General features: G+C 33.2%; 2 protein-coding genes across 4 annotated transcripts; one reads left to right on the top strand and one right to left on the bottom strand.

Moving 5' to 3' along the window:
- The first annotated feature begins 316 nt into the window (after positions 1 to 316).
- LOC144443549 (uncharacterized) lies at positions 317 to 9433 on the top strand. Its single transcript, XM_078133076.1, has 10 exons — positions 317 to 436; positions 936 to 987; positions 1844 to 1902; positions 4525 to 4607; positions 5017 to 5090; positions 5756 to 5826; positions 6108 to 6214; positions 7316 to 7380; positions 8007 to 8098; positions 8539 to 9433. The coding sequence occupies exons 1-10, from the start codon at positions 367 to 369 to the stop codon at positions 8697 to 8699; spliced, it is 834 nt and encodes a 277-aa protein (XP_077989202.1). The 5' UTR covers positions 317 to 366; the 3' UTR covers positions 8700 to 9433.
- Positions 9434 to 10146: 713 nt separating this feature from the next.
- LOC144443267 (E3 ubiquitin-protein ligase ARIH1-like) lies at positions 10147 to 26075 on the bottom strand. Of its 3 annotated transcripts, XM_078132702.1 has the most exons (13): positions 26039 to 26075; positions 25564 to 25812; positions 22163 to 22306; positions 21720 to 21803; positions 21305 to 21397; positions 18787 to 18842; positions 17056 to 17229; positions 16366 to 16408; positions 15603 to 15752; positions 15268 to 15384; positions 13920 to 14180; positions 13241 to 13353; positions 10147 to 12377 (listed from the first exon to the last, which is right to left on the bottom strand). In XM_078132702.1, exons 2-13 carry the CDS (start codon positions 25792 to 25794, stop codon positions 12296 to 12298), a joined length of 1548 nt encoding a protein of 515 aa, XP_077988828.1. In that variant the 5' UTR covers positions 25795 to 25812; positions 26039 to 26075; the 3' UTR covers positions 10147 to 12295. The 3 variants fall into 3 exon arrangements, with proteins under 3 accessions (XP_077988828.1, XP_077988827.1, XP_077988829.1); XM_078132701.1 differs by lacking the exon at positions 26039 to 26075 and having other exon boundaries at positions 25564 to 26032; XM_078132703.1 differs by lacking the exon at positions 26039 to 26075 and having other exon boundaries at positions 15274 to 15384; positions 25564 to 26032.
- Positions 26076 to 26453: the final 378 nt, after the last annotated feature.

Here is a 26453-nt window from a genome sequence, read left to right as displayed (position 1 = left end):
TCTTTCCTCTAGGAAAAATTTTAAGTGTCTTCCTTTTTCTATCCTTAGATTGTGTATGCCCAATCTGAAACGACACAACATTACGTTTACTGTTATTCAACTTAGTTAAGTATTCTTCAAGCTTGAAGTGAGTCTTGAATGAACTGTATGTTCTCAGTTTGTTTTTGCTATTTGTTTGTCGTTATGTAATTATAAGTCACTATGTCAATAAATCGATATAAGACTTTAGTTCTTTAGTATATACATACATGGTGAAGTGGTGAATGACATGACCTTCGGCAAGGGCACATCAGATGTGTCACGTGATCAATCGACAGGTCAACATTTGCAGTGTAACTTACATGTACAATACACTTGTTCGACACGATGGCTAGTTCGTCTGATTTGGTAGTTTTGGAGCGGAGTGCCAATACGTCAGTGACAGTGCATCTACACGGTGAGTAGAAGTGTCGAATGCTAGAACATCGAGAGGTTGCTCGTATGGAAATAGATGTAGTTAGCGTTGTAGTGAGGTTAACCACACTCACTAGTACTAGTAGTACTACCACCACAGCAATGACACGTCAAAAACAATGCTGTTGACGGTCGTGGTACGGGGGTCGCACAGTGGGATTGTTTATGTCACAATACTGGAAGTTGCAGCTTTAGTACACATGTTCGCGTGTCTTTATGAAAAATATGGCAAGTAATTGAGGAGTTTATAAAAAATATAAACATATAATGGAGGAATATGGGTAGATTTAGTGAATATGTGATGAATACATCATTGTATTGGATAGCAGTCGTACTAGAGAGCCTACCCCCCGGAAGCTAATGGTTTTGCACAGTGTTGAACTCGGCAAAATAATGATGTCCCTCTCTCTTGAGTCTTAATGAATTTATTTCTATCATATCGTACTCTAGATTTAAAAAAAAGATATTTTACTCTCTCATAGGTGCAACTGTGATATCATGGAAGTGTAATGGAGAAGAAATGATATTCATCAGGTAAAGCGGGTATTCCATCAGATTCCAATGCCATGCAGATTACGAATTTCTGCCATCATTTAATTGATGAAAGTATGATAAATTGTGTTGTGTATTGTAATTTTTGGGTGTGTTAGGTTTTTGAAAAATAATTTGGCTCATTAAATTTCGCAAGATTCGTTACTGTAATTCATTATTATTTTACTCCGACTCTCCAGAGAGGTTATGGAGATATTTGATGGGTTGAGGGCGCTGTAACAAATCAATGAACTTTCACTTAAAAGGGGTAGACCATTCGATATCCTGGGGGGGGGGCTTGGAAGATTGGTGGAGAGTCATTATTTTTTTTGCCACCTGTTTGCCTGTGAATTATTTTTTTTCTCCTTCGCCTATGCTGGCAACTTTTTTTTCTTTGCTTCTTTGAGATATCCGGATATTTGATCAATGTTGAACACCTACTTTTGTTGCCACAATTTTCTGTTTGGTTTTCGCACAGGGTAATACAGAGAGTAAAAAGATGCCATTCTATCACACACAGATTATATTTAGAAAACTACATATTTCATACATGTTTGATTTTCAATTAAATAAAAATCATTGACAGTTTTTATGCCATGGTATGATGACACACTGAAATGCAAATTGGAAACTTGATTGGTGAGCTCAAACATTGAGATAGACCGGTCAGTTTCTCCAGCCTGACTGAGCAAGACTGATTCTATACTACTTCAGTAGATCAACCAGAGTTCCTACACTTTATACAAAGATTCTCTGTGGACAAAATTGTGTTCATTTCTAAAAATTTTTTTACTGTTTGTACTTTTCTTTGTTACATATTATCCATATGCCAACATTCTATTGTTTGATTTGATTACAGTAATAAAGCTGTTTATGATAACAAAAAAGCAATCAGAGGAGGTATTCCTGTAGTTTTTCGTAAGTATAAGTAATTGTATATATCTATGTATAAGTAATTGTATATATCTATGTATAAGTAATTGTACATATCTATGTATAAGTAATTGTATATATCTATGTATAAGTAATTGTACATATCTATGTCTAAGTAATTGTACATATCTATGTATAAGTAATTGTACATATCTATGTATAAGTAATTGTACATATCTATGTGTAAGTAATTGTACATATCTATGTATAAGTAATTGTATATATCTATGTATAAGTAATTGTACATAGCTATGTATAAGTAATTGTACATATCTATGTATAAGTAATTGTACATATCTATGTATAAGTAATTGTATATATCTATGTATAAGTGATTGTACATATCTATGTCTAAGTAATTGTATATATCTATGTATAAGTAATTGTATATATCTATGTATAAGTAATTGTACATATCTATGTCTAAGTAATTGTACATATCTATGTATAAGTAATTGTATATATCTATGTGTAAGTAATTGTATATATCTATGTATATCTATGTATAAGTGATTGTACATATCTATGTATAAGTAATTGTACATATCTATGTGTAAGTAATTGTACATATCTATGTATAAGTAATTGTACATATCTATGTATAAGTAATTGTATATATCTATGTATAAGTAATTGTACATATCTATGTATAAGTAATTGTATATATCTATGTGTAAGTAATTGTACATATCTATGTATAAGTAATTGTATATATCTATGTGTAAGTAATTGTACATATCTATGTATAAGTAATTGTACATATCTATGTCTAAGTAATTGTACATATCTATGTCTAAGTAATTGTACATATCTATGTGTAAGTAATTGTACATATCTATGTATAAGTAATTGTACATATCTATGTATAAGTAATTGTACATATCTATGTCTAAGTAATTGTACATATCTATGTGTAAGTAATTGTACATATCTATGTATAAGTAAAAGTACATATCTATGTATAAGTAAAAGTACATATCTACTAGAATGTATAAGTAATTGTACATATCTATGTATAAGTAAAAGTACATATCTATGTATAAGTAAAAGTACATATCTACTAGAATGTATAAGTAATTGTACATATCTATGTATAAGTAATTGTATATATCTATGTCTAAGTAAAAGTACATATCTATGTATAAGTAATTGTACATATATATGTGTAAGTAATTGTACATATCTATGTATAAGTAATTGTACATATCTATGTATAAGTAATTGTACATATCTATGTATAAGTAATTGTACATATCTATGTATAAGTAATTGTACATATCTATGTATAAGTAATTGTATATATCTATGTATAAGTAATTGTACATATCTATGTCTAAGTAATTGTACATATCTATGTATAAGTAATTGTACATATCTATGTATAAGTAATTGTACATATCTATGTATAAGTAATTGTACATATCTATGTCTAAGTAATTGTACATATCTATGTATAAGTAATTGTACATATCTATGTATAAGTAATTGTACATATCTATGTATAAGTAATTGTATATATCTATGTATAAGTAATTGTACATATCTATGTATAAGTAATTGTACATATCTATGTATAAGTAATTGTACATATCTATGTATAAGTAATTGTACATATCTATGTATAAGTAATTGTACATATCTATGTCTAAGTAATTGTACATATCTATGTATAAGTAATTGTACATATCTATGTATAAGTAATTGTACATATCTATGTATAAGTAATTGTATATATCTATGTATAAGTAATTGTACATATCTATGTCTAAGTAATTGTACATATCTATGTGTAAGTAATTGTACATATCTATGTATAAGTAATTGTATATATCTATGTATAAGTAATTGTATATATCTATGTATAAGTAATTGTACATATCTATGTATAAGTAATTGTACATATCTATGTATAAGTAATTGTATATATCTATGTATAAGTAATTGTATATATCTATGTATAAGTAATTGTACATATCTATGTATAAGTAATTGTACATATCTATGTATAAGTAATTGTACATATCTATGTATAAGTAATTGTACATATCTATGTCTAAGTAATTGTACATATCTATGTATAAGTAATTGTATATATCTATGTGTAAGTAATTGTATATATCTATGTATAAGTAATTGTATATATCTATGTGTAAGTAATTGTACATATCTATGTATAAGTAATTGTACATATCTATGTATAAGTAATTGTACATATCTATGTACTCAGTGACTAACAAAATACCAATTTATTAAGTTTTGGCACATGTGAAGGACAGTCTTCAAATTGATGATATTTTTACATGTGTTAATTAATCAGTAAAATCAACCTTGTCATTTGCACTCCCCAGCTGAGTTTATGTATCTGTGACTGATTAACTTCAACAAAGGAACCTGAGAATAGACAAGAAAGGGAATTATGCTGGTGATACTTACACTACATGTATGTGTTGATTGAGGAGAAACATTTGAGTAACTGATTATTGCTTCACAAATATTCAAAGCCATACCATCTGCCATCATTTCAAATTGCTTTCCACCATTGTGTAGCTTAGATTGTGTCATAAAAACCCCCTGACAGAATTTACTTTTTCTCATTTTTTTTCCCAGCAAATTTTGGACCCTGGGACCTAGGTCCCCAACATGGCTTTGCCAGGATTAGTAGATGGACACTGAGTCAACCCCCATCAAAGGTAACTATGAAACTCCTTGTACAGTACTGGAAACCATTTCTATGCAGTATTATAGAGCTCTCCATTTTAAGCATGAAACATTGTTATGTAAAATATCAGAAATGAACATAAAAAGTCCATTCTGACCGAAATGTTGTATGTTGTGAGTGTTTGAACTTGACTTCTAGATTAAAATCACATGGCGATGAAGAATACATTTGTGATGTAACATTTGGTAAACATTAGTAAACTGTCAATGAGAGCTCGCTATTTCATCTCCTCTCCAATTGCAATATTTTTTTGTAATGAACAAATCCACAAATAAACTTGAAGTTGATAGAATTCAAAATCATCAAGTTTACAATTCAAAATAAGTACATAAAAACTTAATTGCTACTAAAATGTTATGGTTATTACTTTGATGTGACAGGACTCACAGGGTGATGTATCAGCTGTGTTTACATTGGAAGACAGTGAGGAGACAAGAAAGATGTGGAACCATAAGTAAATCTTAAAATATAGAGAATAAAAAAACAAACTCCAAAACCACCAACAATGTTGACAACTGTGCTTTTTGGTATTCATTTCAACAATGTGTCTATGTGAAACAATTTGTAAAAAGTAATGGAAATTTTCTCCATGCTGTATAATCTCACTTGCCAGTCAAAGTGACTAAACAAAGCCACAGTGGGATGACATGATGACATATATCACTGTACACTGTAGAAGCACACATGATACCTGTTATGCATGACCAAAAGTATCAGCATGACTATCCACACCCCATCTGTGATTTTGTGCTCTAGAGCTCACATTAAAAAAAATCATTTTCAGCCGATCAAAATTTTTTGTGGTTTGATTACATTGCAACTATATTGAAACTTTAATATTGGTAGTTTTGCATGTATTTCCTTTCCTTCTTTGTGTCACTTGACTGGCCCATCATTTTGGGTCTCTTTCCTTGTACATTTCAAAATGACAAAATGATACAGGAAAAACCAATGCCCCCATTTCAAGTTCAAGGTGTACATTCAAAATGATACAGGAAGTACCAATGCCCCCTATTTCAAGTTCAAGGAGTACATTTCAAAATTATACAGGAAGTAGCAATGCCCCTATTTCAAGTTCAAGGTTTTACATATTCATCATATCCATCTATTTCTTTACAGGTTCAAGGTTACATACACATTGCTGCTCAGAGAATGTGAATTTCAGATGAACTTTTCTGTTGATAATACAGGTAAACAATAACCTGAATGTTAAGAAGTAGTCTTGTAGTTAGTGGTTTTGTGTGACTAATCGTGAAGTAAATAGAATTGACAACTTTGATAACCATGGTAAAAGGGTTTGGAATTTTTAATAATTTCTCAACATAATATTTGACAAATTTTTATGTGTGAAAACATTTCAGAAAAGAAAATCTTTAAAAAGGTTACGTACATTACATCATTACGTAATTTCCTACAAATTTTTGTTTTTTTCCTTAAATCTAATGATCTCTACATATTTTTATTCTGAAAGGTTCTGGTGAGTTTGATTTCACTTGTCTTCTCCATACATACATCCAGGTGCCAGATGTTACCAAGACAACAGTGTCTGGACTGAAAGGTCTCCAGTACTCAGATAAGGTATGTCTGTGAGATATGCTCAGCCGTCCTGAAACGTTGAGATAGGCTCAGCTGTCCTGAAAAGTTGAGATAGGCTCAGCCGTCCTGAAAAGTATCATGGTAATTTTTTGCTCTTTACTGTCAGTCATGCTTATCGTATGTTAGTCAAGTGACAGGTAACAGGGTTGTTTGAAGATTGTGCTATTGGTCTCCCTTGTTTTAAAAATTCAAAAAAAAAATTTTTTCCAGAGAGCTTTATCTATGACCTGCTTTTGTAGTACACCAGATAGCATTTCTATTGGATACTAGGCACTCCATAAATCTTTTTAATATGATATAATATCGGTTCGTTTCGTATCATATCATATCGTATTGTATTGTATCATATCATATCGTATCATTTTGTATCGTATTGTATCTTATCATATCGTATCGTATCATATCGTATCATTTTGTATCGTATTGTATCTTATCATATCGTATCGTATCATATCGTATCGTATTGCATCGTATCGCATTGCATCATATCACATTACATCGTATCATATCGTATTGTATCATATATATATCATACATATCACATCACATCATATCATATTTTAACCCTCCCTGTTAAAGTCATGATCCATTATAAGTTGTGGTTTGCATGGATGACATCACCTGTGACTCAAATGGTGAGGGAGGACTGAACCCCTCAAATTGCAAAATTATGAAACTAGAAGACAATACATACATAGGTCACTTCTGACTACTCTGCCCAAATGGCCAAACTGTACCTATAGCGCTTCATCAACCCTTGATCTCATACATTAATAAAATAACTGTTCTGTCATTGTAAGTAATAAATATTAACACTAAAGATGCAATGATTGATGTGTATTATTTCGTTTGTTCATGTGACAGTGTTTGTTGAACCTTGACCTCTGTTCTTGGTTGTCATGGAAAAGGGCAAAGGTCAACAAAAAATTTATGACATATATTGATTTTCAAAGCTGGTAATATTTCAAATATTTGAAAAAACATACATTACTGTTGAGTTGTTCTTCTTTTATAATATTTTGACATACAAGAGTTATTTGTCCAGTTTGTAAAATTAACAAAATCACAATTTTTTTCCCCCAGCTACGTGATGGAAATATGTTTACTGAAGAAAGAGAGTTGGTATCAGTGGCTGAAAATTATGACAGGTCTGTAATGTGGACAAATGTTGCCTTTTATGGTTTATAATTCTTTTGCTGAAAATCTCTAATAAAGCCAATGAGAAGAAAACTGATCAAAAGTATTGATGCCATAGTAATTTACATATTGTAAACTGGAATCACAACATATTATGTCCCTGCTGTCAATGGCTTTTGCTTCACCTTTGATCTCATCGGTTGCATCCTCTGGAAGGTCAAAGGTGATGGTGACATTTAACCTTCATGGGGATGTATGAATTACTTTCAACTTTTAAATAACAGATAGATGTTCCAAACCAGTGTTCCTCTCTATGGTTTTGTTTACTCTACTTACATATTGATGTCAATACTAGCAATGAAATTCTCTGTATTTTGAAAATTTATTATCATACATATGTGTTTTAGTACGAGTTGTGTGTGGAATTCAAAACAATCGTAGACAGAACACTGCCCTCACAGTCTAATTGATATTAGGTGACTGTAACTGTGAAGAAATCATGTCTCCAATGTTGTAGTATTAATGCTTTAAATATTCACAGTATGTAAATTTTTATTTTCAAATTAATTATAGCAATATGAGATTTAAATTGTTGAAATATCGAAAGTTTTGATACAAGTAATATATTCTACTCCAGGATGTATATTGCCACTCCTGATGAACACACAGTGACTGGTGTGGCTGGAGGAAAGTCTCTCATACTGAAGAAAACAAACTTTCCTGAAACAGGTAAGAACAAGTACTGCCTCTAATGTCCATATCAAAATGTGAAGTATGTGAAGTCATGATGATTGAATGGTTAGAGGGGCTTGCTTATAATCTGCACACTGCTGTTTTTTTTAAGGAAATGTCTTACTTTTGGTATTGCCATGGTTATTTACTGATCTGGTATTCTTTCAGTTTTGTGGGATCCATGCAAAGAATTTTAACTCTATTTGTTTGATTGTTTTACCATGCGTTTTAAATCTATTGTATGTACAGCGCTTTCGAATATTAATGAATAGGTGCTTTAGAAAATAAATAATCTTTAAAGTTTAAACTTTAAGAAAAAGGTAAGACAGTGTTTGGTATCTGTTCTTCAGTGTCATTCCATTGTATGGAATATTTTGATGGAAAAATTGTCAAAACTTTGTTGATAACATGTCTGATTCTCCCATCTCTTCTTACAGTTGTATGGAATCCATGGGAGGAGAAAGCCATGGCCATGTCTGACTTTGGTGATGATCAGTATCCCAGTATGCTATGTGTAGAAGCAGGCTATGCGGCATCACGGTACAAATTGTCACCAGGTGCAAAGTTTGAAGCCAGTCAAACCATGGTTGTGACATGACTACAAGCAGCTGAACATAAATCATATCTCTGAAATCATTTCAGAAATTATATGGGGGACTTACATTTTATAAGGTGGACTACCAAAACATTCCATAGCCAAGTCCCATACAATCACTGCTGTAGTAGCGAGAGATCAGATTAGGAATGTGGGTATGCTAAATTGGTCATGTGAGGGCATGCTATATATATACAACTCTTCAAGGGTTTGTGTGATAGTTAAATGGAATTTAATTCTTGATATTGCACGATGGGATGAACTTTACATTTAACTATTCCATTCCAACAAATTCTCATCCAGGGTATTTTTTTCTGTTTGTATACTTCCATGTGTTAAGATGGTACTATTGTATATACAATTTATTCAAAATCTGGTACAAATGCTAGTTTCTGAAAATTATCAATTTTTCAGAGAAAGATTGGGATCTATATATAAGATATCAAATACTTGGAGACATATTTTATGTGTGATTTACAGCAGTATACCCCAAGTCTGGGCAGGCATTAGATCACCAGTTTGGGCTTTTTTTCTCTTTCTCTTTCTCTCACTATCATGTACATTGTACTTTTGATGTTATATTTGGATATACTAGTTAAGACATACAAATTTGTGTCTTCACATATCTGGAATGGGATATTTAGAATCACCTTTATACTTTATAGTAAAGATAGATCTTTGTTCTCATAAAGGTGCTGAACTTTACTCTTGACAAACTTATTGACAATAAACATATATTTTGCAATGGAAAGTTCCTTTGTCTGGCCTGTATCATGTCTTAGTCTATCTGCTGCTGTACTTTGTATGAACTTGAATTGGTGCACATCAATCTTTTGTGTCTTCTTTACAGTTATCAAGACACGACATATTCACTCTAGTATAAGACATTTCACATCCATGTCATTGTAATGATACACCATCTATATCTCGGGTATCAACAATAGCAAACTCTGTCTTAAACAAAATAGACAGAAATGCATGTCAATTTGAACATTTATGTGTAAGGGGTATGTCCTCTCTCAGCTGCAATTATCTGTACATTGAGAGAATAGAAATAAACAGACAGAGCAATTTGTAACATTGCTAATCTATTAAATACTGTTGCATAGGGCTCTGCCTGTGTTGACTCATGCGTTTAACACAACAACATACAGTGTAGTGTGGAGATAGTACAGAGTCCTAACGGTCAGCATTAGAAGCAATCCATTCATGGCTTCACATTGTTGTAAACCACAGCCTCTTTTAGGGAACTGTCGAGAGGCAGTGTCACAGAAGAAATAACAGCTCTGGTTTGCAAGAATTGTGGCTTCAGTGAGCATCTCCCAGCCAAGCAGTCAATCTTTGTATATAAAGTCAAGAAGTGACACTAACAAAACACTTCTAATACGACAATGATGCCACCACAGGACAGCTACTTACATACATAAAAGTAAACACACAGACACAGGAATAATATGAAGTTTGTTACTGAAAACTTTATTGGTATTATTGTGCCCACCTAAGTTTCTGACAGTAAAGTTTTTGTTGTTGCTGCTGACATTGTCAGCAAGTGCAACTACACTAAATACAGCATAACTATTAAAAAACAATCCACAAGGGCAAAGAATATTCTTACATTTGTTACAAATATTCATTTCTTTCACAATACTACAAAAATTTGATGAGATGTTTACTGGATTCACCTCGAGTTTTTGTTGTCACATTTTACAAGTTCTGAGCTGCAAGTACTTTTTTTTTTCGTTTGAACATCAATCAATGAAACCATTCCAATGGTTAAATATAGGGGTGGGGGAGATCATATAAATCTTAAATAATGGGTCTGTGAAGTTGTTCAGTCATTCTGTGGACACACAGTGACAAGGGTCTCAGAGCAGTCATGTAGTCAAAACTTTAATTCATAATATTTAAGGTTGTCTACGATGATGTTCATACCTTCATGAACACTTATGATATGAGGGTTTCCTTTGATGAACCATGTATATATACAGACTGACATGTGTGATACCTTTAACAAACGATACTCTTCTAAGTACATGTTTTATCATGTTTTTTGAAGACTTGTATACATTCTTGGAATTCAGGGATGTGGACCAAAGATGGAAACATGGAATGAAATTATCTTGAAGAACATATACTGTGAACACCTGTGTGATATCAAACAACTCATGAACTTGTTCAAAATCCTGTAAGAAAATCCATCTTTACTTTGACTGAGCTGCCCACTGCATCTACTTTCTATGGTTCTATTTTGTAGCTCATACTGTTATCAGATAGCACCAAGGGATTTTTTTCGTTTCCAGTAGCATATTTCACACAGGCCACTCTATCTATTTATTAATCTACATATTGGTGTATAAAATGTTTTAGCATCTATTATCACTTACTAATGTAACATTTGTTCTGACCTAAAGCTATCTGTCAGTCGTGAAATAATCCGTACAATGTTGCTTCCATTTGAAAGTATTAGATACAGCTCACTCATAGTATAATGTGTAACTGCAAATACGGGTTGACCATCTTTACGCTTTAACATATGAAGTTTGTATATTATTAACTTATCTAATGGGGTATTGTACAAACTATAAAAAAAGACACTCAATCCATATATTGAGTGTGGGACTTGTTCGTAGTTTTGTACTGATCACTACAGACACGCCAACATAGAATAGGTCTTAATTAATAGATATATATAAATATCGTGTGGCAAAGTTGACAGACATTGGTGCATCATACATCAACACTTCCTGAAATTAGCCTATTCCATTAATATGCATTTCAATCTGCTCTTTAGGGAGAATGCACCTCAATAGGTATGTGTGCATACAATAAAAGCCCAGCCCAAAACACTGGCTGTAAGAGAACACTGGTACACCCAAACGTAAAAACAACTTAGATCCACTCATAAAAGTGTCTTATGAAGGGCTATCTTCAAAATCATCTTAAAGAAGTGAAAAGGTGGTATACTTTCTCACAACAAGTTCTTCAACTTTATGTCCCAGTGATATTGATGATAAGGTTGAGTTTTATTGTTTGGCAGCAGTTTTTGTACAACTATACTCTTAATATCTTAAATATAATGTTTCAATGTGGTGTGAAGCGTGGTTTTTTTTTTATTGGCTTCAGGTTTGAGGCTTCATGATGAGGTGTAAAAAATACCTTTCAAATTAAACATTATCAGCAGAGAATGCAATTGTAATTATATATATCTACATAAGGCAAACATTGTTTTAGAGCGTGTTGATAACTTATTGAATATACAGCCTGACTTTGGATTGTTGTCGTCACATAAGTAACATTTTAATTTGTATTACTATTGATTCAGCTTACAGAAAGTAAAAAAGAGAACAAATCCGAATAAAGCAGACTTGTAAAAATGGAGAAAATACAAAGCATGAGTTAGAATGGTGAAGCTCTCATAGAGAACAACATTACACAATTGTTAGCCCCACTTTTACAAAGCTTACTTCGACTTTTGTTTCAATCTGTACAGTATTGTACACAAAGTATAAGAAAAACCTGAACACAACAGAATACCCATTTTTTTTCTTCTGTATAATGAAACTTCTAAATGAAGTTGTTTTGTTAGTGTAACAATCTGTTTATTCGATGTACTCCCAAAGGTCTTTGTCGTAGCCTTCATGCACATGCTCTAATAATACCTTGCGCCGACTTTCACAATACCTGTAAGATAATGAGAATGTTGAAATTAATTCCTCTAGTAAAACAAAGGAAGTGTTCGTTTGTGTCATAGTGTGTGTGTGTGTGTGTATGTGAACTGTTACGCCATCATCATACTTTACATAGTAATCTCTATTCATACTGGGTATGGGTAGTTCTGCAAATTTTTATCAACTTGTCTCCCAAGAAGTCCAGTGAGGGCAGACCCGACTGTCATGGGTTCAGTGTTAATACTTGGAATTTAGATTTGTTTGTCAATGTTTCTGCTGTGCACAAAGAACACATGCATAAAAACTTCTCTCATATAACAAACTTGTTCAATTCACAGTGTAAAGCTTTATATGTTACTCTGGTAATCAAGGCTTTGGTTTACAAACTTTAGATAGACACAAACTAAAACTAATGTCACAGGATGTTGATACAACAGTGATAAGCTATTGAATGGACGATGGTTTAATTATAGTCTCAGTAGGCCTAGGGTGGCTCTCTGAAAGCTGGTTCCTTATATTTGCAGTGTACAGTACTGTTTTGGAACTTCCAAGGTTTACACAATCTTGCTCACAGGGTGATTAGATTCACACAACAGAGGAACCGCTATCACCATTTGTGTAATCTACCACATCGAACAACAATAGTTCTAGTTTGTGTCTATCTCAGTAAACCAAAGCCTTAATTACCAGAGTTGAATATCAAAATGAAAGGACAAAATATCAGTGTATTCATGTTTTCCTATGAACTGCATTTCACGTAAGCTTCAACTCTGTTAACATCACTCTCTAGACAACATGGTGTGATAGAATCATATATGAACAGTTTCATAAAAGGGCAAGAAACTATTATTTGTATCTCTTTAGTTAGAAACATACCTATATTTATCTTGCACTTTTTGTTTAATATCTACTAGTGAATCTTGAGTAATGTCTCTTTCTAAATATTCCGACAAGGTTTCCGTTGCATTCTCAAGGTCCTTCTGATTTTCCTGCAATGTGAACACAAATATTTTTGCAAAGCTGAGATATGACCAAAAAAATTGTGTTACGGGGATAACAGGATTAAGATTTCAAATAACAGGTATTGGATTAACCCTTTCATGACTGGAGACGAGTTTTAAATAATTTTGGGACCCAATTTATATGATAATTTTCATAGTTATAATAATATTACTTCATTACGAAATAACATTTCTTTAATTCCAGTCTAAAATGAAGCTGATATATGCCAAAAACTTACATAAAAACAAGAATTTTGTTCAAATAATTTTGGCGGCAAAGTTTTCAGTACTGAATGGGTTAAATATAGCTTTTGTCACAATTGGAATAGTGTTAGATTTATAACAGCAACCATAAATGAAATATATTTGCAAAGTGTTAAGAATTCACTCTGAGAGTCTGAAGCATAATCTACATGACTGTATTTATGTTGCAGGATATTCCATTCAAATTCAAAATTTTCATGTTACACAGCATCAGCAACATGTGGGAAAGGCCACTGTGAAATGCACCCTGTGCTGTAAGTAGTTTTTCCATGTAACAAATGTTCACTTACCTCAAATATAATAGATTGGTTATTCTTTCTTAAATAATAGGCAAATACATAAGTATACATAAGAGTCTGCCTGCAGAGACACAGAACATCGACAGCTTTCTTCAAGAATTGCACTTCTATCCATGACATGTTATGATGCTGCATTTCCTCCATCTTGGCTCTGATTTGTGCATATAGCTTATTCTCAAACCGTAAACTTTGCATATGATTCATGTAACGATTGCAATAGAATAAGTAACGTTGAAGAGCTGCTCGTGATTTCTGTAAAAAAAAACACAGGGAAACAAAAAAGAGGGATGCAAGTCACACAAGCCAGATTTCTTACATGAGTTTAAACATAAGGGGTGACTGATAAATAATTTTCTTGAGTCTTCTTTGTAGGGAAAATATTAAAAGTGGGGCAACTCATAGTTAACCATACAAACTGACTTCATTTCAAGGGTCTAATATTTTTACTATCTCTGACCTCACCCAAAATTAAACTCCCTAGCTTTAATAAAACTGTGTATCTGTTATAGAATCAGTTCACTATTCTACAGTCTTACTCTCTGTGTTCGTACAGCAATCATCTACATTCTGATTTTGATGAATCACTTGACTCCTAGCTTGAAGAACAGGACAACCATCGTCAATTCATAACCTTACTGATATAACATATAATGTAATTCTCATAGAAATAATTATCAGGAAAATTGACTTGAGCCACATCAGAACCTAAATAAACTTAACATTTCTCCAAGTTCCCTGATAACTGACCTTATTGGACAGACCTAACTACCAGATTACATATGTACTGTTTCTTGTAGTAAGCAAGATACAAACATGTAACTTATCATTCACAGTTTAAGAAGGCCTTTCTTTTCTCCCTTCTACTCTTTAACATGATTTTTTTACATAAACCCCTGAAATAAACTTCAACAACAAATTGTTACACTAAGATTAGCCAATGATGACCATAAACATTACAAGGTGTTCAGTATGATGTGTAGTTTTTCTTGTGTTTTTTGAAGGTGTGTGCATGTAGCGATGATTACCAAAAGAAAGTCTGGCCCACATCATTTACTTTTTGATGCACGCTGTCTTCTCTATGGCCGTGGACAATCATGACTTTCAGTCTGTCAACAAATATTTCTTTTCATGGATCAAGTCACATGACATTGATCATTTTGTAAGTAACTTGCATGCTTTCAGACTGAAAGATTTGTCACCAAGGAATCTTCCTATCTTGTCATAAAACAAGGTAGAATGAAGTGACTAAATGTTTCAGTCTACCATGATAATTCTCAACTCTGTATATGTTCTGTGTGAATATACGGTGTGTGCAGGAATAAAATGAATGTTTGCTTACACTGACCTCCTGGGCATCTCTGGCTTTTTTGGCCTCATCTTCATTGTAACGATTACAATTATACCAGGATGAACCATGGGGCTCCCATGGTCCTAGGCATACCCAACAGAAGTCAGCCTATGGAAAGCAAAATACCACAAGAGTTAAAATTCAGCATGTTTACTGAGTTACCATTAAAGGACATGGCCAACACTTCATCAAAGTAAAATATTGAATTTGTATTCTCAGCACATGTGATCAGAGGACACTGTTTGGATCAACCCAGTAAAGGTTCTCAGCTAAACTTTGATAGATGGAAAAACTGTTTTCAATTATAGCTTGAAAGTGTACCTTACCTTACAATTCTGATTTCTGCATACCATATGGTTACAGCCACCATCTTTTTCTATTGTCACATGGCACTTTGGGCACTCTTTAGTGTTAGCTGCAATCCAGTTAGATGTCTCACTATCATCATCACATTTCTTAATCCATTTCCTTAGCCACTAAAAAACACAAAGTCAACAGTGGTGATCAACTTCATAAATCTATCAGTGTTTTTGCTGGGGTGGTTTGTAGGTAAATTGTACCTGAGTTCCCTACCAATGTTATGTTAAGGGCAGCAAGTAGGTAAATTCTACTGGAGTTCCCTAGTCACTTTACCAGGACTCCAAAAGAAAATTATGCAACGGCATATGGGAGACTAAACCTGATTTCTCCCTCTCTGTTAGTTACCAAAGTTTCCAAATCTCAGCAGAAATACTGCCTCGGCCTCAAGTGATATTTCGTAATGAGTAATCATGTAATAAGTTACCAAGTACATCTTCAGAAATAGCCTGGTCTTCATTACTTTAACAATGTCTGTTGTTTATTAATGTAGAGAGATAAACTTGGGAAACAATCAGTAATCTACCAACATTTTTGTAAGAGTTAAGTTTGGGGAACGGTATACGAGTTTTGTTTTATCCTTCTTTCTTGCTCTGTCTTCCCTTTCAGTTCTTTCAGATAGGTACACATCAGTCAACTTTACTGACACAAAAATATGATATGTTACAGCTTCATCATGCATATCAAACAAAAATACAGATCATATGACAGATGTTTGAAAGTGTTACATACCTTACACTTGACTGGATCATGCCAATTCTCTGAGCAATTGAAACTGAGAGGAAAGAAAAAACACTGTGTAAATACATAAATACATATATACCACTCTCAATGTTAATCTATTCCATGTTTCAAAGGCTGTGAACAAAGTGTAACTCTACAACACCCTACAATATATTTTATATAGAAATGTATTTAAAAACAGGAATTATAACAAAGTTAATTATTTTCTGGTTGTTGTCATCAGAAAGTCTATTGTTGACATCAATTACACTTTCTTCATCTCCATTTACATATACTTTATACATATCTACTCAAGGTCTATCTTTTATACCATATAAAATCAAAATCTAGAGATTTGAGATCTTCTGTTGTAATCTTAATTTGACATTTTATTGTCATTACATGACATGGAAATTAGAGACTGTGGTCACAGTTTGACCATAATGATTCGCTTGGTTTGTTTCTTTTCTGTCTCAATTTTTCTAAACCCCAGAGACGCATGCACACACACAAAAAACAACATGCAAGCACAACACGACACCATACATGAGTGTGCACGCACACACACACACGCACACACACACACACACACACACACACACACACATTTAAGAGTTGTAGGGGCTATCTGTGCAGATTTACCTATTTATTTTTAAAGTTGCATTAGTCTTCCTATTAGCATAATGAGTTATATCTTACCAGTATATATGTCCACATATACAAGTTACTGGTTTTGCATCCACATAGCTAACTTTGATAGCGTTTGGACAATCAGGTGCAGGACACCATTTCATAAGTCGGTTACATTCTACAAAGCTATTGGTGATAATATGCTGATACTTTAACTTCACTCTAGGATCTTTGACTAATTTCCTGTGGGGTGAATAAGATAAAGGGAAGGTGACTTTAAGAGATGCAACGGATGCTCTGAAATTGTATGTGAGAAGTCACAGCTGTCATGCATTCATAACATGAGTAATTGGAAGAACCTTGAACAACTTTAATACAATACATGTCTTGTAGCAACAGAGGAAATGAAATATTGCAGCTTAATATTGAATAGCCATATTCATTTTTCACACACCACCTTACTTCCTTATCATCATCAGCACTACTAAAGGTATTGAAATAAAAGATTATTATTATTAATACTAAATGACTTCATTATGAATATATTATATTATATTTTCACAATCTTGCAAATTGGCATGTTTGTGTACATACTAAAACATACTAACAAACATGGATGAGTGGTTGAGCTGCGACATAAAATAAATAGAAACTGTTGAAATTTTTTCTTCTTTCAAATTGACCATTTTCATGCAACAAAATTATGAAAAATTATATAAGATCATTTTAATACCATTATATTATGTTATGAATAAACTATGAATCCAATGTCAACAAACATTCATTCTCGCATTACATAATGTTTTTTGTACTCATGCAAAATTGGATTATATAATAACTGTACTATATCAGGGTTAAGGATTCTATGAAATCTATGGTAATAATGTATAGTCAACCAAAAAATGAATTATTCATCACACACACACACATATATATATATATATATATATATATATATATATATATATATATATATATATATATATATATATATATATGTATGTATATATATATATATATATATATAAATATGAAAAATCAATCAGCCAAATTGATATACATTTTTAACAAGGAAATACAGAAAATGATTTCATTATGACTACACATATGGCAATTGTTAAGAATGTATACATAATATCAACTGACAATTATAATCTTTGGGTATGAAATGAATGAAACATATTTTTGGGTTCTGATGAGTATTGAAAAGCCAAAGTATTAAATGACTCCAAGTATTTTGTTTGGGTTTGATGAAGAAATAGTGAATCTAACATAGGTTTACTTATTTAATGTGTTCAGAATGTTTCTTATCAGCTATAAACCTTTCTTGTTTTTGTTTGTGTCAATTTTCATTGTCTGTACAACCTGCAGGCATACATGGCATTTATATTTGCTGTCGAAATGATTTGAAGTATAAGACTAATAATATTTGAAATGCTGAAAAGAGTAACCTGGAATGTGAAAAGTTGCTCGTACGTGAACATTCCTGAGAAAGGTCCTCAGTGTCGTTCCGAAACATTGAATAAAAAGAATTTAATTCAATCACGTTTGAAAAGATTTTTTTCTTTTATATCAAATTTATACAACTATTTTGCCTTACTATTAACAAACTTATTGGCTCCCAGCACATTTAATTACTACTATAGCATATTTTCCTGTGATGTTTTTCATAACTTTTTCACGAGTAGTGACACAAGCTTGTGGATACGACACAACCATGGCTATAACAATCTGGAGTATTGTTATGTACAATGAATACAAGTTCCTGTAGTGAAAGTGAAAAGGAAAGGATCTACTTACATTACAGTAGCATCATCTACTAAAATGTCACAGGCATGAGCTGCACAGGAAATTGTCTGTAAATATAAGGAAGATACAGTCAGTTTTAAAGCATATTAATTCCAGAATTTACCATTTATAATTAATCAAAGACAAAACTACACCTACCTTCGTTCTCTTCATTTCCATTTTTTTCCTATAATATATTCCCACAAGGTGAACATTAAACCTTTTCAAATTTAGTTTCACCTTTTTTTACATGCATACTACATCATAGCATCATATTTCAGGCCTTCAGCATAGGTATTTTTTAACAGTTCTTCACTGAATGCATAATTCATATCCATTGATAATTATGATCAAGTTTTTTGTTAAAAATCCTCAAGATATGGGAGTAGTTGAAATTCAACTCAATTTATTCATAGAGGTGGTGAATTTTTCATGACACATCATGACATTTATTCATTGTTATAAAAACTTGCACCTCATATTCTCACATTGTTAATAACACCACACCCTCTACAGTGACCATATTTTTATTTGCCTTAGGTTACGTATCATTTGATGAGTTCGTCACACTCTTTTCAAAACTGATAAAATGTTCCACCTTGAAGAAATTCAGCATATAGCAAAGGTCTAGAATTACAGTTTTCTGACATTCAATCACAAGTGGCCTTAGGTTAACATGTATGACTTCAATGTATCATAATTCTTTTGGGACTGTTCCATCATTTTTTGTACACACCACCTTCTTAGTTGTCTTTACAGGGTTCGTACACTTAAAGCAAAACAAAATTCCAGTACTTTCCAGGGTTTTTTCGTCAGTTTTCCAGGGGTATTCATATTGATTTTGGCCATTTTCCAGGGGTGTTGACACTAAAGTATATTTTTGAATGACATCTAATTGTCTGATGTGGACGAGAAAAAATTAACAACAGTTCCCATAATATGTCACAAAACATTTAAAAGACAATCGACACTTTGCAAGATATTGGTTTCAAAACCATGTTTGCATGCTAAGACTAACAGAGAAACATCTGTCCTACCCCCTAAGTAGCCGTTTCGTCAAGCCGGTACATTGATCGTGTAAGATTGAGTCACAGCATTCGTCAGTCTAATTCAGACATATCCAGAAAAATAAATTAAAAACTAAAGTTTGTCCTCGTCATTGTATGGTTTGATGATTTTCAAGTCACCTAAAATAAATTTTTTCTTCAAAATTTTGAATGAAAATGTCATTTACGTTACGAAATTTCGAGCTATGAATAACTAAATACATTCATCGCTTGCGTCTCGATGTTTATGTACGGATGCCACGAGTTGCGGAACATCGCGATTTCTCAACTCAACTTGACCATTGACGTATGTTACTGTACCGACAACATAAAACAGTAGTTTATTCTTTTAGAACGTGTAACTCAAATACCCATTTATCAACGACATAAAAGTCACAACCGTACTTCCACAACCCGGAAATTCATCTGCACTTCCCGAGGCCCTAGCCCTAGTATTGCCATGCCTGAGCTTGTAGTATGTCGACTCGTGCGCTGAACTTGTAACAATTTCTAATCGTAGTTGATGATGCTTTGATACTCGCTACAATGTTACGATAATCTTGTTAACAGACCTACTGTTACCCCTGGCCGGGACTGTTACAATATCATGTCCCTGAAATGACGACTGGGAGATGGAGTAGCAATATACGCAAGATCGAAACAAACACTGCGGTGCCCATTCAACTACGCATAGGCATGGTCTGTGGGACAAAGTGTCTCGTGGAACGATCGTTTGACTGTCTGGGTCTAATCGGCGTGAATTTTGATTCACCACCGTGGCGAAAGACTTTGAAAATATTTTCGCCATTTCACATTTACGAGATTCAATATTAATCGATCGATTGGTCATGATCATTTTCCAGGGTTTTCCAGGGGTAGGGCACATTTTCCAGGGTTTTCCAGGGTTTTCCAGGGAGGGTTTGAAATTCCAGGGTTTTCCAGGGTTTTCCAGGACTGTACGAACCCTGCTTTATAAGCATCAACATCCATACAATATGACAACACTATTCTTATAATTCTCATTACCTGCAATAGTATTTTACCTCATGCTAGCAAGTCAACAAGGTCAACTAATTCTCAATCTCCCATATAGTAATACATGTGTAGTGCATGGTGTGAAAGTCAAAGTGTCACCCAAGATATCACATGATAGTTGCAGAATAGAAAAGAGGTCACCTGACTAAATGCATAACATCATTACGCTGATGACATCCGAGTGATTCGGATGAAAGCTACGAAGTCGCTTCAAAAACAAGATTTCCAAAAAGGTAACTTCACTACCACTACAAATGGTTGTTTTTTCTATGATGCACCTAGGTAGTAAAACTTAAAAGTCTATTTCAGGTAAAGACAATTACTTGATATTTTTAGAAAATGTTGAGCAACTTCCTTCTCACTGAATTTCACATTCAAACATAGCTAGATGGTTGAAACATATCTGTGAGAAATGAACCAAACATAATGGTATACTTTATGGCACTTACCTGACCCATGCCTTCTTCCATAATTTTCGTAGTTAAATATTCTGTCCAACATTCTACGCAAAACTTATGACCACATTCTAAACCTGTCAGGTGCTGTAATTTCAAAATAAGATGTATTTCATATTGTGGACATACATGGATCACATATAAAAGAGTATACAAAATACACTGTTATATGTTTTTTTATTTCAATCATAAATAATTAAATATTTTTTCTAAATATTACAACTTTGTGACCATTATAAATTCAATGAGATCCAATTTTAGTACATCTGATAAGGCTGTAAGAATTCTAATAGTAAAAGCACTAGTAATAATGACATCAATACTACTTCCAAAATTGACAAATGTCAAAAAAAAATTGAGTTGTACTTTTTAAAAATTTTAGTAGAATCAGAAATATGTTGATACTTACTGTCTGAGAAATGGACATGAGACAAATTTCACAATCCACTTCAGCATTTGCTAATGCAGATGACGACCGGGTATTCATGTAACCCTATATGAATTGACAAACAAGACCAGATGGTTTATGTTTATGTTGATAAATATTCAACACCTCACAAATACTAATTCTACGTGACCACATAAAATATAACAGCACCAACATGGCAGTATGTGATGTAGTGCCACATACAATGGAGGCATGATGGTAATCATTTGTCGTAAATTCTTGAGCCTTATCTCAAGTCAGTGTCAGACAGAATATTACCATCTTTGAACTTTTATGTTCCATAAACTGCAAACATAAAAGGTTAGCATACAACTTGCAACATATATAATTCAGTCTATATTCTATAACATTAGAAAGCTTTTATCAATGAGTCTGTAAAATATCACACTATACTAGACTCTTACCCTAGATTTCACAGTCTTATACGGACTAATTACATGGGCTTCATCAAATAGTTTCTCTTGATCTTCCCCATAGTACCTTTCCATAAGTTTTTCCTTGTCCCATTTGAAATGGTTTAGCAATATCCTAGTAATGGTAGCCGGAATCTAAAGGAAACGGAAGAACAAAATTATGTACGTGTCTTACTCTTAGACTACCAGCCAATGACATATAAGTGGACAAAAACATGGTATATGTAACAGAATCAGTACTTAACTCCCGCCAGGTTTGAGATGGTAGTGATTGCAGGTAGCACAAGTCAACTCAAGTAAAACATGGTAACAGTACTACCAAGTTTGGTGATGGAAGTGATTGCAGGTACTACAACTTTGTATCTGTCTAAAGTCAAGTGATAGCAATAACTGCTGACTAATAACTTACAATACTTCACAAGCTTGTTCAGATTTAATTAAAAGATGTAACTAATTAGTTGTAGACGACGATGCAAAATGATAACAAATTCTAAATTACGTTTCAAACTCTTAAATACATGTATTATGTATACAAAGTTGACAAGTTATCAATTTGGCCAAATCCATTAAAACAAAATGAATACATGTACTTTTGTGCCATTACTACTAGAAACATGAAGGTTTACTAATATCAATGACCATAAATATCTCTAGGAAAATAAAATGCCATCGCTGCAGATTTTGGAACATTGTATGTTCAGGATGAAAACAAGTGATCACTGTATTAATATGTAGTGCGTTTTTTTTAAATAACTGTCCATTAAATATAAACACAGACAACTATATTTTCTCTAAATATAGACTTGGTTATTTGATTAAAATACTGTTACATTCCCTTAATAGCATGACTTGATTGATCATTCTTGATATTATAATTCACTCTGACTATCCCTGAATGATTTAACAGTGAAAGATGTGTTTAGTTTACATGTACAAGTGCCTATTCATTAACTTTCCAATTGTGGATGGAATGTATTGAAAGAAATTCCATGAGTCAAACCACTATACATTCCTCAATGTAAAATTATCTCAGTATCAAAATAAGAGTGTGTAGGATGATAAAGTATGGCATGGCCCATATAGATATTTTAGGACAACCTCTTATTATGTCCTTCCAAGTATATCATAGTAGCACTCTGCTGTGCACAAGCTTGTAAGACAAATCCTTCTTAGACTCAACATACCGTTATGAAACTTGAGAGGTATGGTACTGTATGATCCTACAAGTCAATCTACAGTCCACCCATGTGTCATGATAAGGAATGCCCTTTACTCTTATCACTATTTTCAACTACATTGTAGATTGTACTGATGAAATGAGTCTTAAAAAAAGAATTGAAAGTATGTGGCAAGGTTTAACGTTTAAATTTACAGAGAATCACTAACATTGATATCTAATCATCATACTTTATTACCTAGCAATGTGAGGTATCGTTTTCATTTATCTCTTGTTAGAATCATTGCACAATGTTTTTCTGATATCATCCCCAAATTATTTCTTGTTCACTTTTAACATTTTTTTTATTTGGGTGGCAATTTATATTAGCTAAAGGTACATTGTATGTATTAGCTAGTCTGTCATTTGTTTTTGACGGGCTTCTTAAAATAGTACAAATATAGACTCAGACAGCAAAACCACACCTATGGGTTTACTACACTCAGGTCTCTCACTGACCACCTGCTAAGATGTGTTACTATAGCAACCTTGAGAAGCATGTACAAAGCTGTCTGTTCACTGCTCTGCCAAACAAGGAATTACTTGTTTACAAACAAATACCTTGAAAGGATTTAACCTTTGCCAAACTATTGATTTCTTCCACATTTACCAAAACCCACTCAAGATGTAACATGCAGAATCAAACTGGAAAGTATGTAGACAAACCCCCTAGCACAAGCGTGTCTCATTATCTTGGTTATCAATTATTCTCTTTTATTAGCTGTTACAGGTAATACCAGTACCCAAATATGACAAATTTATGGGTTCAATTTATTCATTATCTTGTCTGGGCTACATCACTCAAGTATTTGACATGAAAGTTGTATCAAGCAGCTGGATACAGAAATTTGTACATTAGGTGCAATTACGGCCGCCATCTTTTAAAGTAGCAAACAGGTGATGTGCAGAAGAGGATTGTAGTTACAATTTGAAAGGGAGATGAAAGGTTTAATGCAACTATGAAGAAAATAACCATGACACTCTTCACTGTTCTTTGAAGACATGCCATCGTCATAAACCACAGCCTCTTTTACGACACTGTCCATGACGCGGACGAAATATCAGCTCCGGTTTGCAAGAATGAAGACATGCATATTTGCCAGTAATCTCTAGTACTTCCTTACAAGTAGTGCCATCATGTTGATATTTGCCCTTGATGTTATTAAACAATGAGAAGATATACAGAACTATAATATTCACATACATTTTGAAATGCTGTGAGGGAGTTATGACAAATGTTTAGAAAATATTTAATTTACTAAATCTGGACATACTAACAGATCATGCCTTGCTTTACCTAACTGTACACCTACATACATGAAGTTTTTAAATACAAGCATTCTAACAAATAGTATTTACCTCTTCAAGTATTGAGCATTCATAGAGTTATGAAAAATTTAAAATTATAATTGACCAGCTGTGTATTCAAGTACAGGTTATATGATATATGACAGGTATACATGTATGACATACATACAGTATATTGAACCTGTGTCCTAATCAGGATGTTTAGCAATTCATCTGGGTTTTTCAAGATACCTTCTACTTACTTTGATTGATCAGGAGGATTAAAAGACTGTCTACATACTTACACTGATTAGGATTCTGTGCAATTTTGAAAGGTACAAGTTTACAAAACAGGACATGACATTTCACTTTAATTGATGACCCGTCTATATTTTTAGACTACGAGTCAGACAAATCTGTTGGGTGAGGTACACCTATACCATCATATTTTTGTAAGGGCACCCTGGATTAACAAATATCCTTTTAAAATCTTTAAATGGTCCATTGGTTTCATCAAACATACATTTAAGTTAGTCAGACCCCTTTATTTGTCAGTCTATTGCAACAATTAGTGGAGAAGTCAAATAGTTCAGGATCTGTGAATGTAATTACTTTGTCACGCTCACGTCAATATGACAGAACTCTGCCGAGTATAACACGCATTTACATTGTATGTGTGCAATATTTAGTGTGAATCTGTGTAAATATAGTTCATTACATACGTTGAAATTCAAAATATTTGATTCATAACGTTACGGACAAAACGAGACCGCTCGAGTCGAATAGGTGGCCGCCATTTTGGATTTTTTCGTATCCTTTGACTCGGCAATTTTTTTGACAAAGTCGCTCACAATCAATCGCTCAATCTAATAAATTGTGGGTTATATACCTCAACGACTGCATTAACTTCTTTAATGCAATCAACCATGTGCTGCACTATTTTATCCGGTGTTAAGACTTCGAACGGGAATTCATCCTCTTGGTCAGTTCTGTCATGATGCTCCGATGTCTCTGCTTCGATTCCTAAAGCCATGTCGAAGTGGTCGTCTTCGATGTCACTTGACTCTGCTTCGGGATCTTCCTCGTCATCTTCATACATAAAATCCTCATCCGAGTCCATATTGCAAAGAAATGAGGGCTATAATGAAATATTGTCCATAAAATAACACCACTTCGTAACTATCTCGTCTGGACTTCTTCCCAAAAGCCTCCTTGCCTATTCGTGTTTATGTGGGTGACGTCATATTCGGTTATAACACAGGACAGTGAGTCATTTTCAATAAGGAAATTGATTATACGAACGTTTTCAGTCAATTGCTTAACGAAATAATGGCAAAGGCTGTTAAGTTGGACATTTATCGTACCTGATCGACAGAATGGTGCAAGTGAGAGAAATTTGAAAGGTTTCCGAAGATGACGTCACCTTCGGAAGCTATTGTTCGCCTTGCATTGTGGGAATAACCATTCATTCGCATCCGGACAAAAGAACATCGACTATGGCGAGTCGAAATGCGGGGGGGGGGGGGTACAATTTTCAAAAGTTTATCATCAAATCTGTTGGGTTACCCAGTTTAAGCAATTAAGCTATGCAAACTACCTATAGCTAACGTAAAAAATATAATCTGACTGACATTTTTCATCTGTACTATTAGAGTGCACAAAATGTCATGGTTGAAATTCTAAATTCATTTAATATCATTTGATGGCACCGAGTATAGTTATTCCTAACATTATTATTGACAATTTTATAGGTTCTGATATATCTTATGGGATGGCAGA

Source organism: Glandiceps talaboti, chromosome 12 (genome assembly GCF_964340395.1).
Source record: "Glandiceps talaboti chromosome 12, keGlaTala1.1, whole genome shotgun sequence".
NCBI lineage: Eukaryota > Metazoa > Hemichordata > Enteropneusta > Spengelidae > Glandiceps > Glandiceps talaboti.
Note: the sequence above shows the minus strand (reverse complement) of the source record. Positions and strands in the feature narration are given on the sequence as shown.

Bases quoted from the DNA above. Each gene is read 5' to 3' on its own strand.
- LOC144443549 (XM_078133076.1), top strand. From the start codon at position 367: ATGGCTAGTTCGTCTGATTTGGTAGTTTTGGAGCGGAGTGCCAATACG. The intron at 988-1,843 runs GTAAAGCGGGTA...ATTTGATTACAG, and splicing joins GAAGAAATGATATTCATCAG to TAATAAAGCTGTTTATGATA. The intron at 5,827-6,107 runs GTAAACAATAAC...TTATTCTGAAAG, and splicing joins CTTTTCTGTTGATAATACAG to GTTCTGGTGAGTTTGATTTC.
- LOC144443267 (XM_078132702.1), bottom strand. From the start codon at position 25,794: ATGGACTCGGATGAGGATTTTATGTATGAAGATGACGAGGAAGATCCC. The intron at 15,753-16,365 runs GTATGTAACACT...TGTGTTTTTTAG, and splicing joins ATGATCCAGTCAAGTGTAAG to TGGCTAAGGAAATGGATTAA. The intron at 12,378-13,240 runs GTATGTTTCTAA...ATTATCTTACAG, and splicing joins AAAGTGCAAGATAAATATAG to GTATTGTGAAAGTCGGCGCA.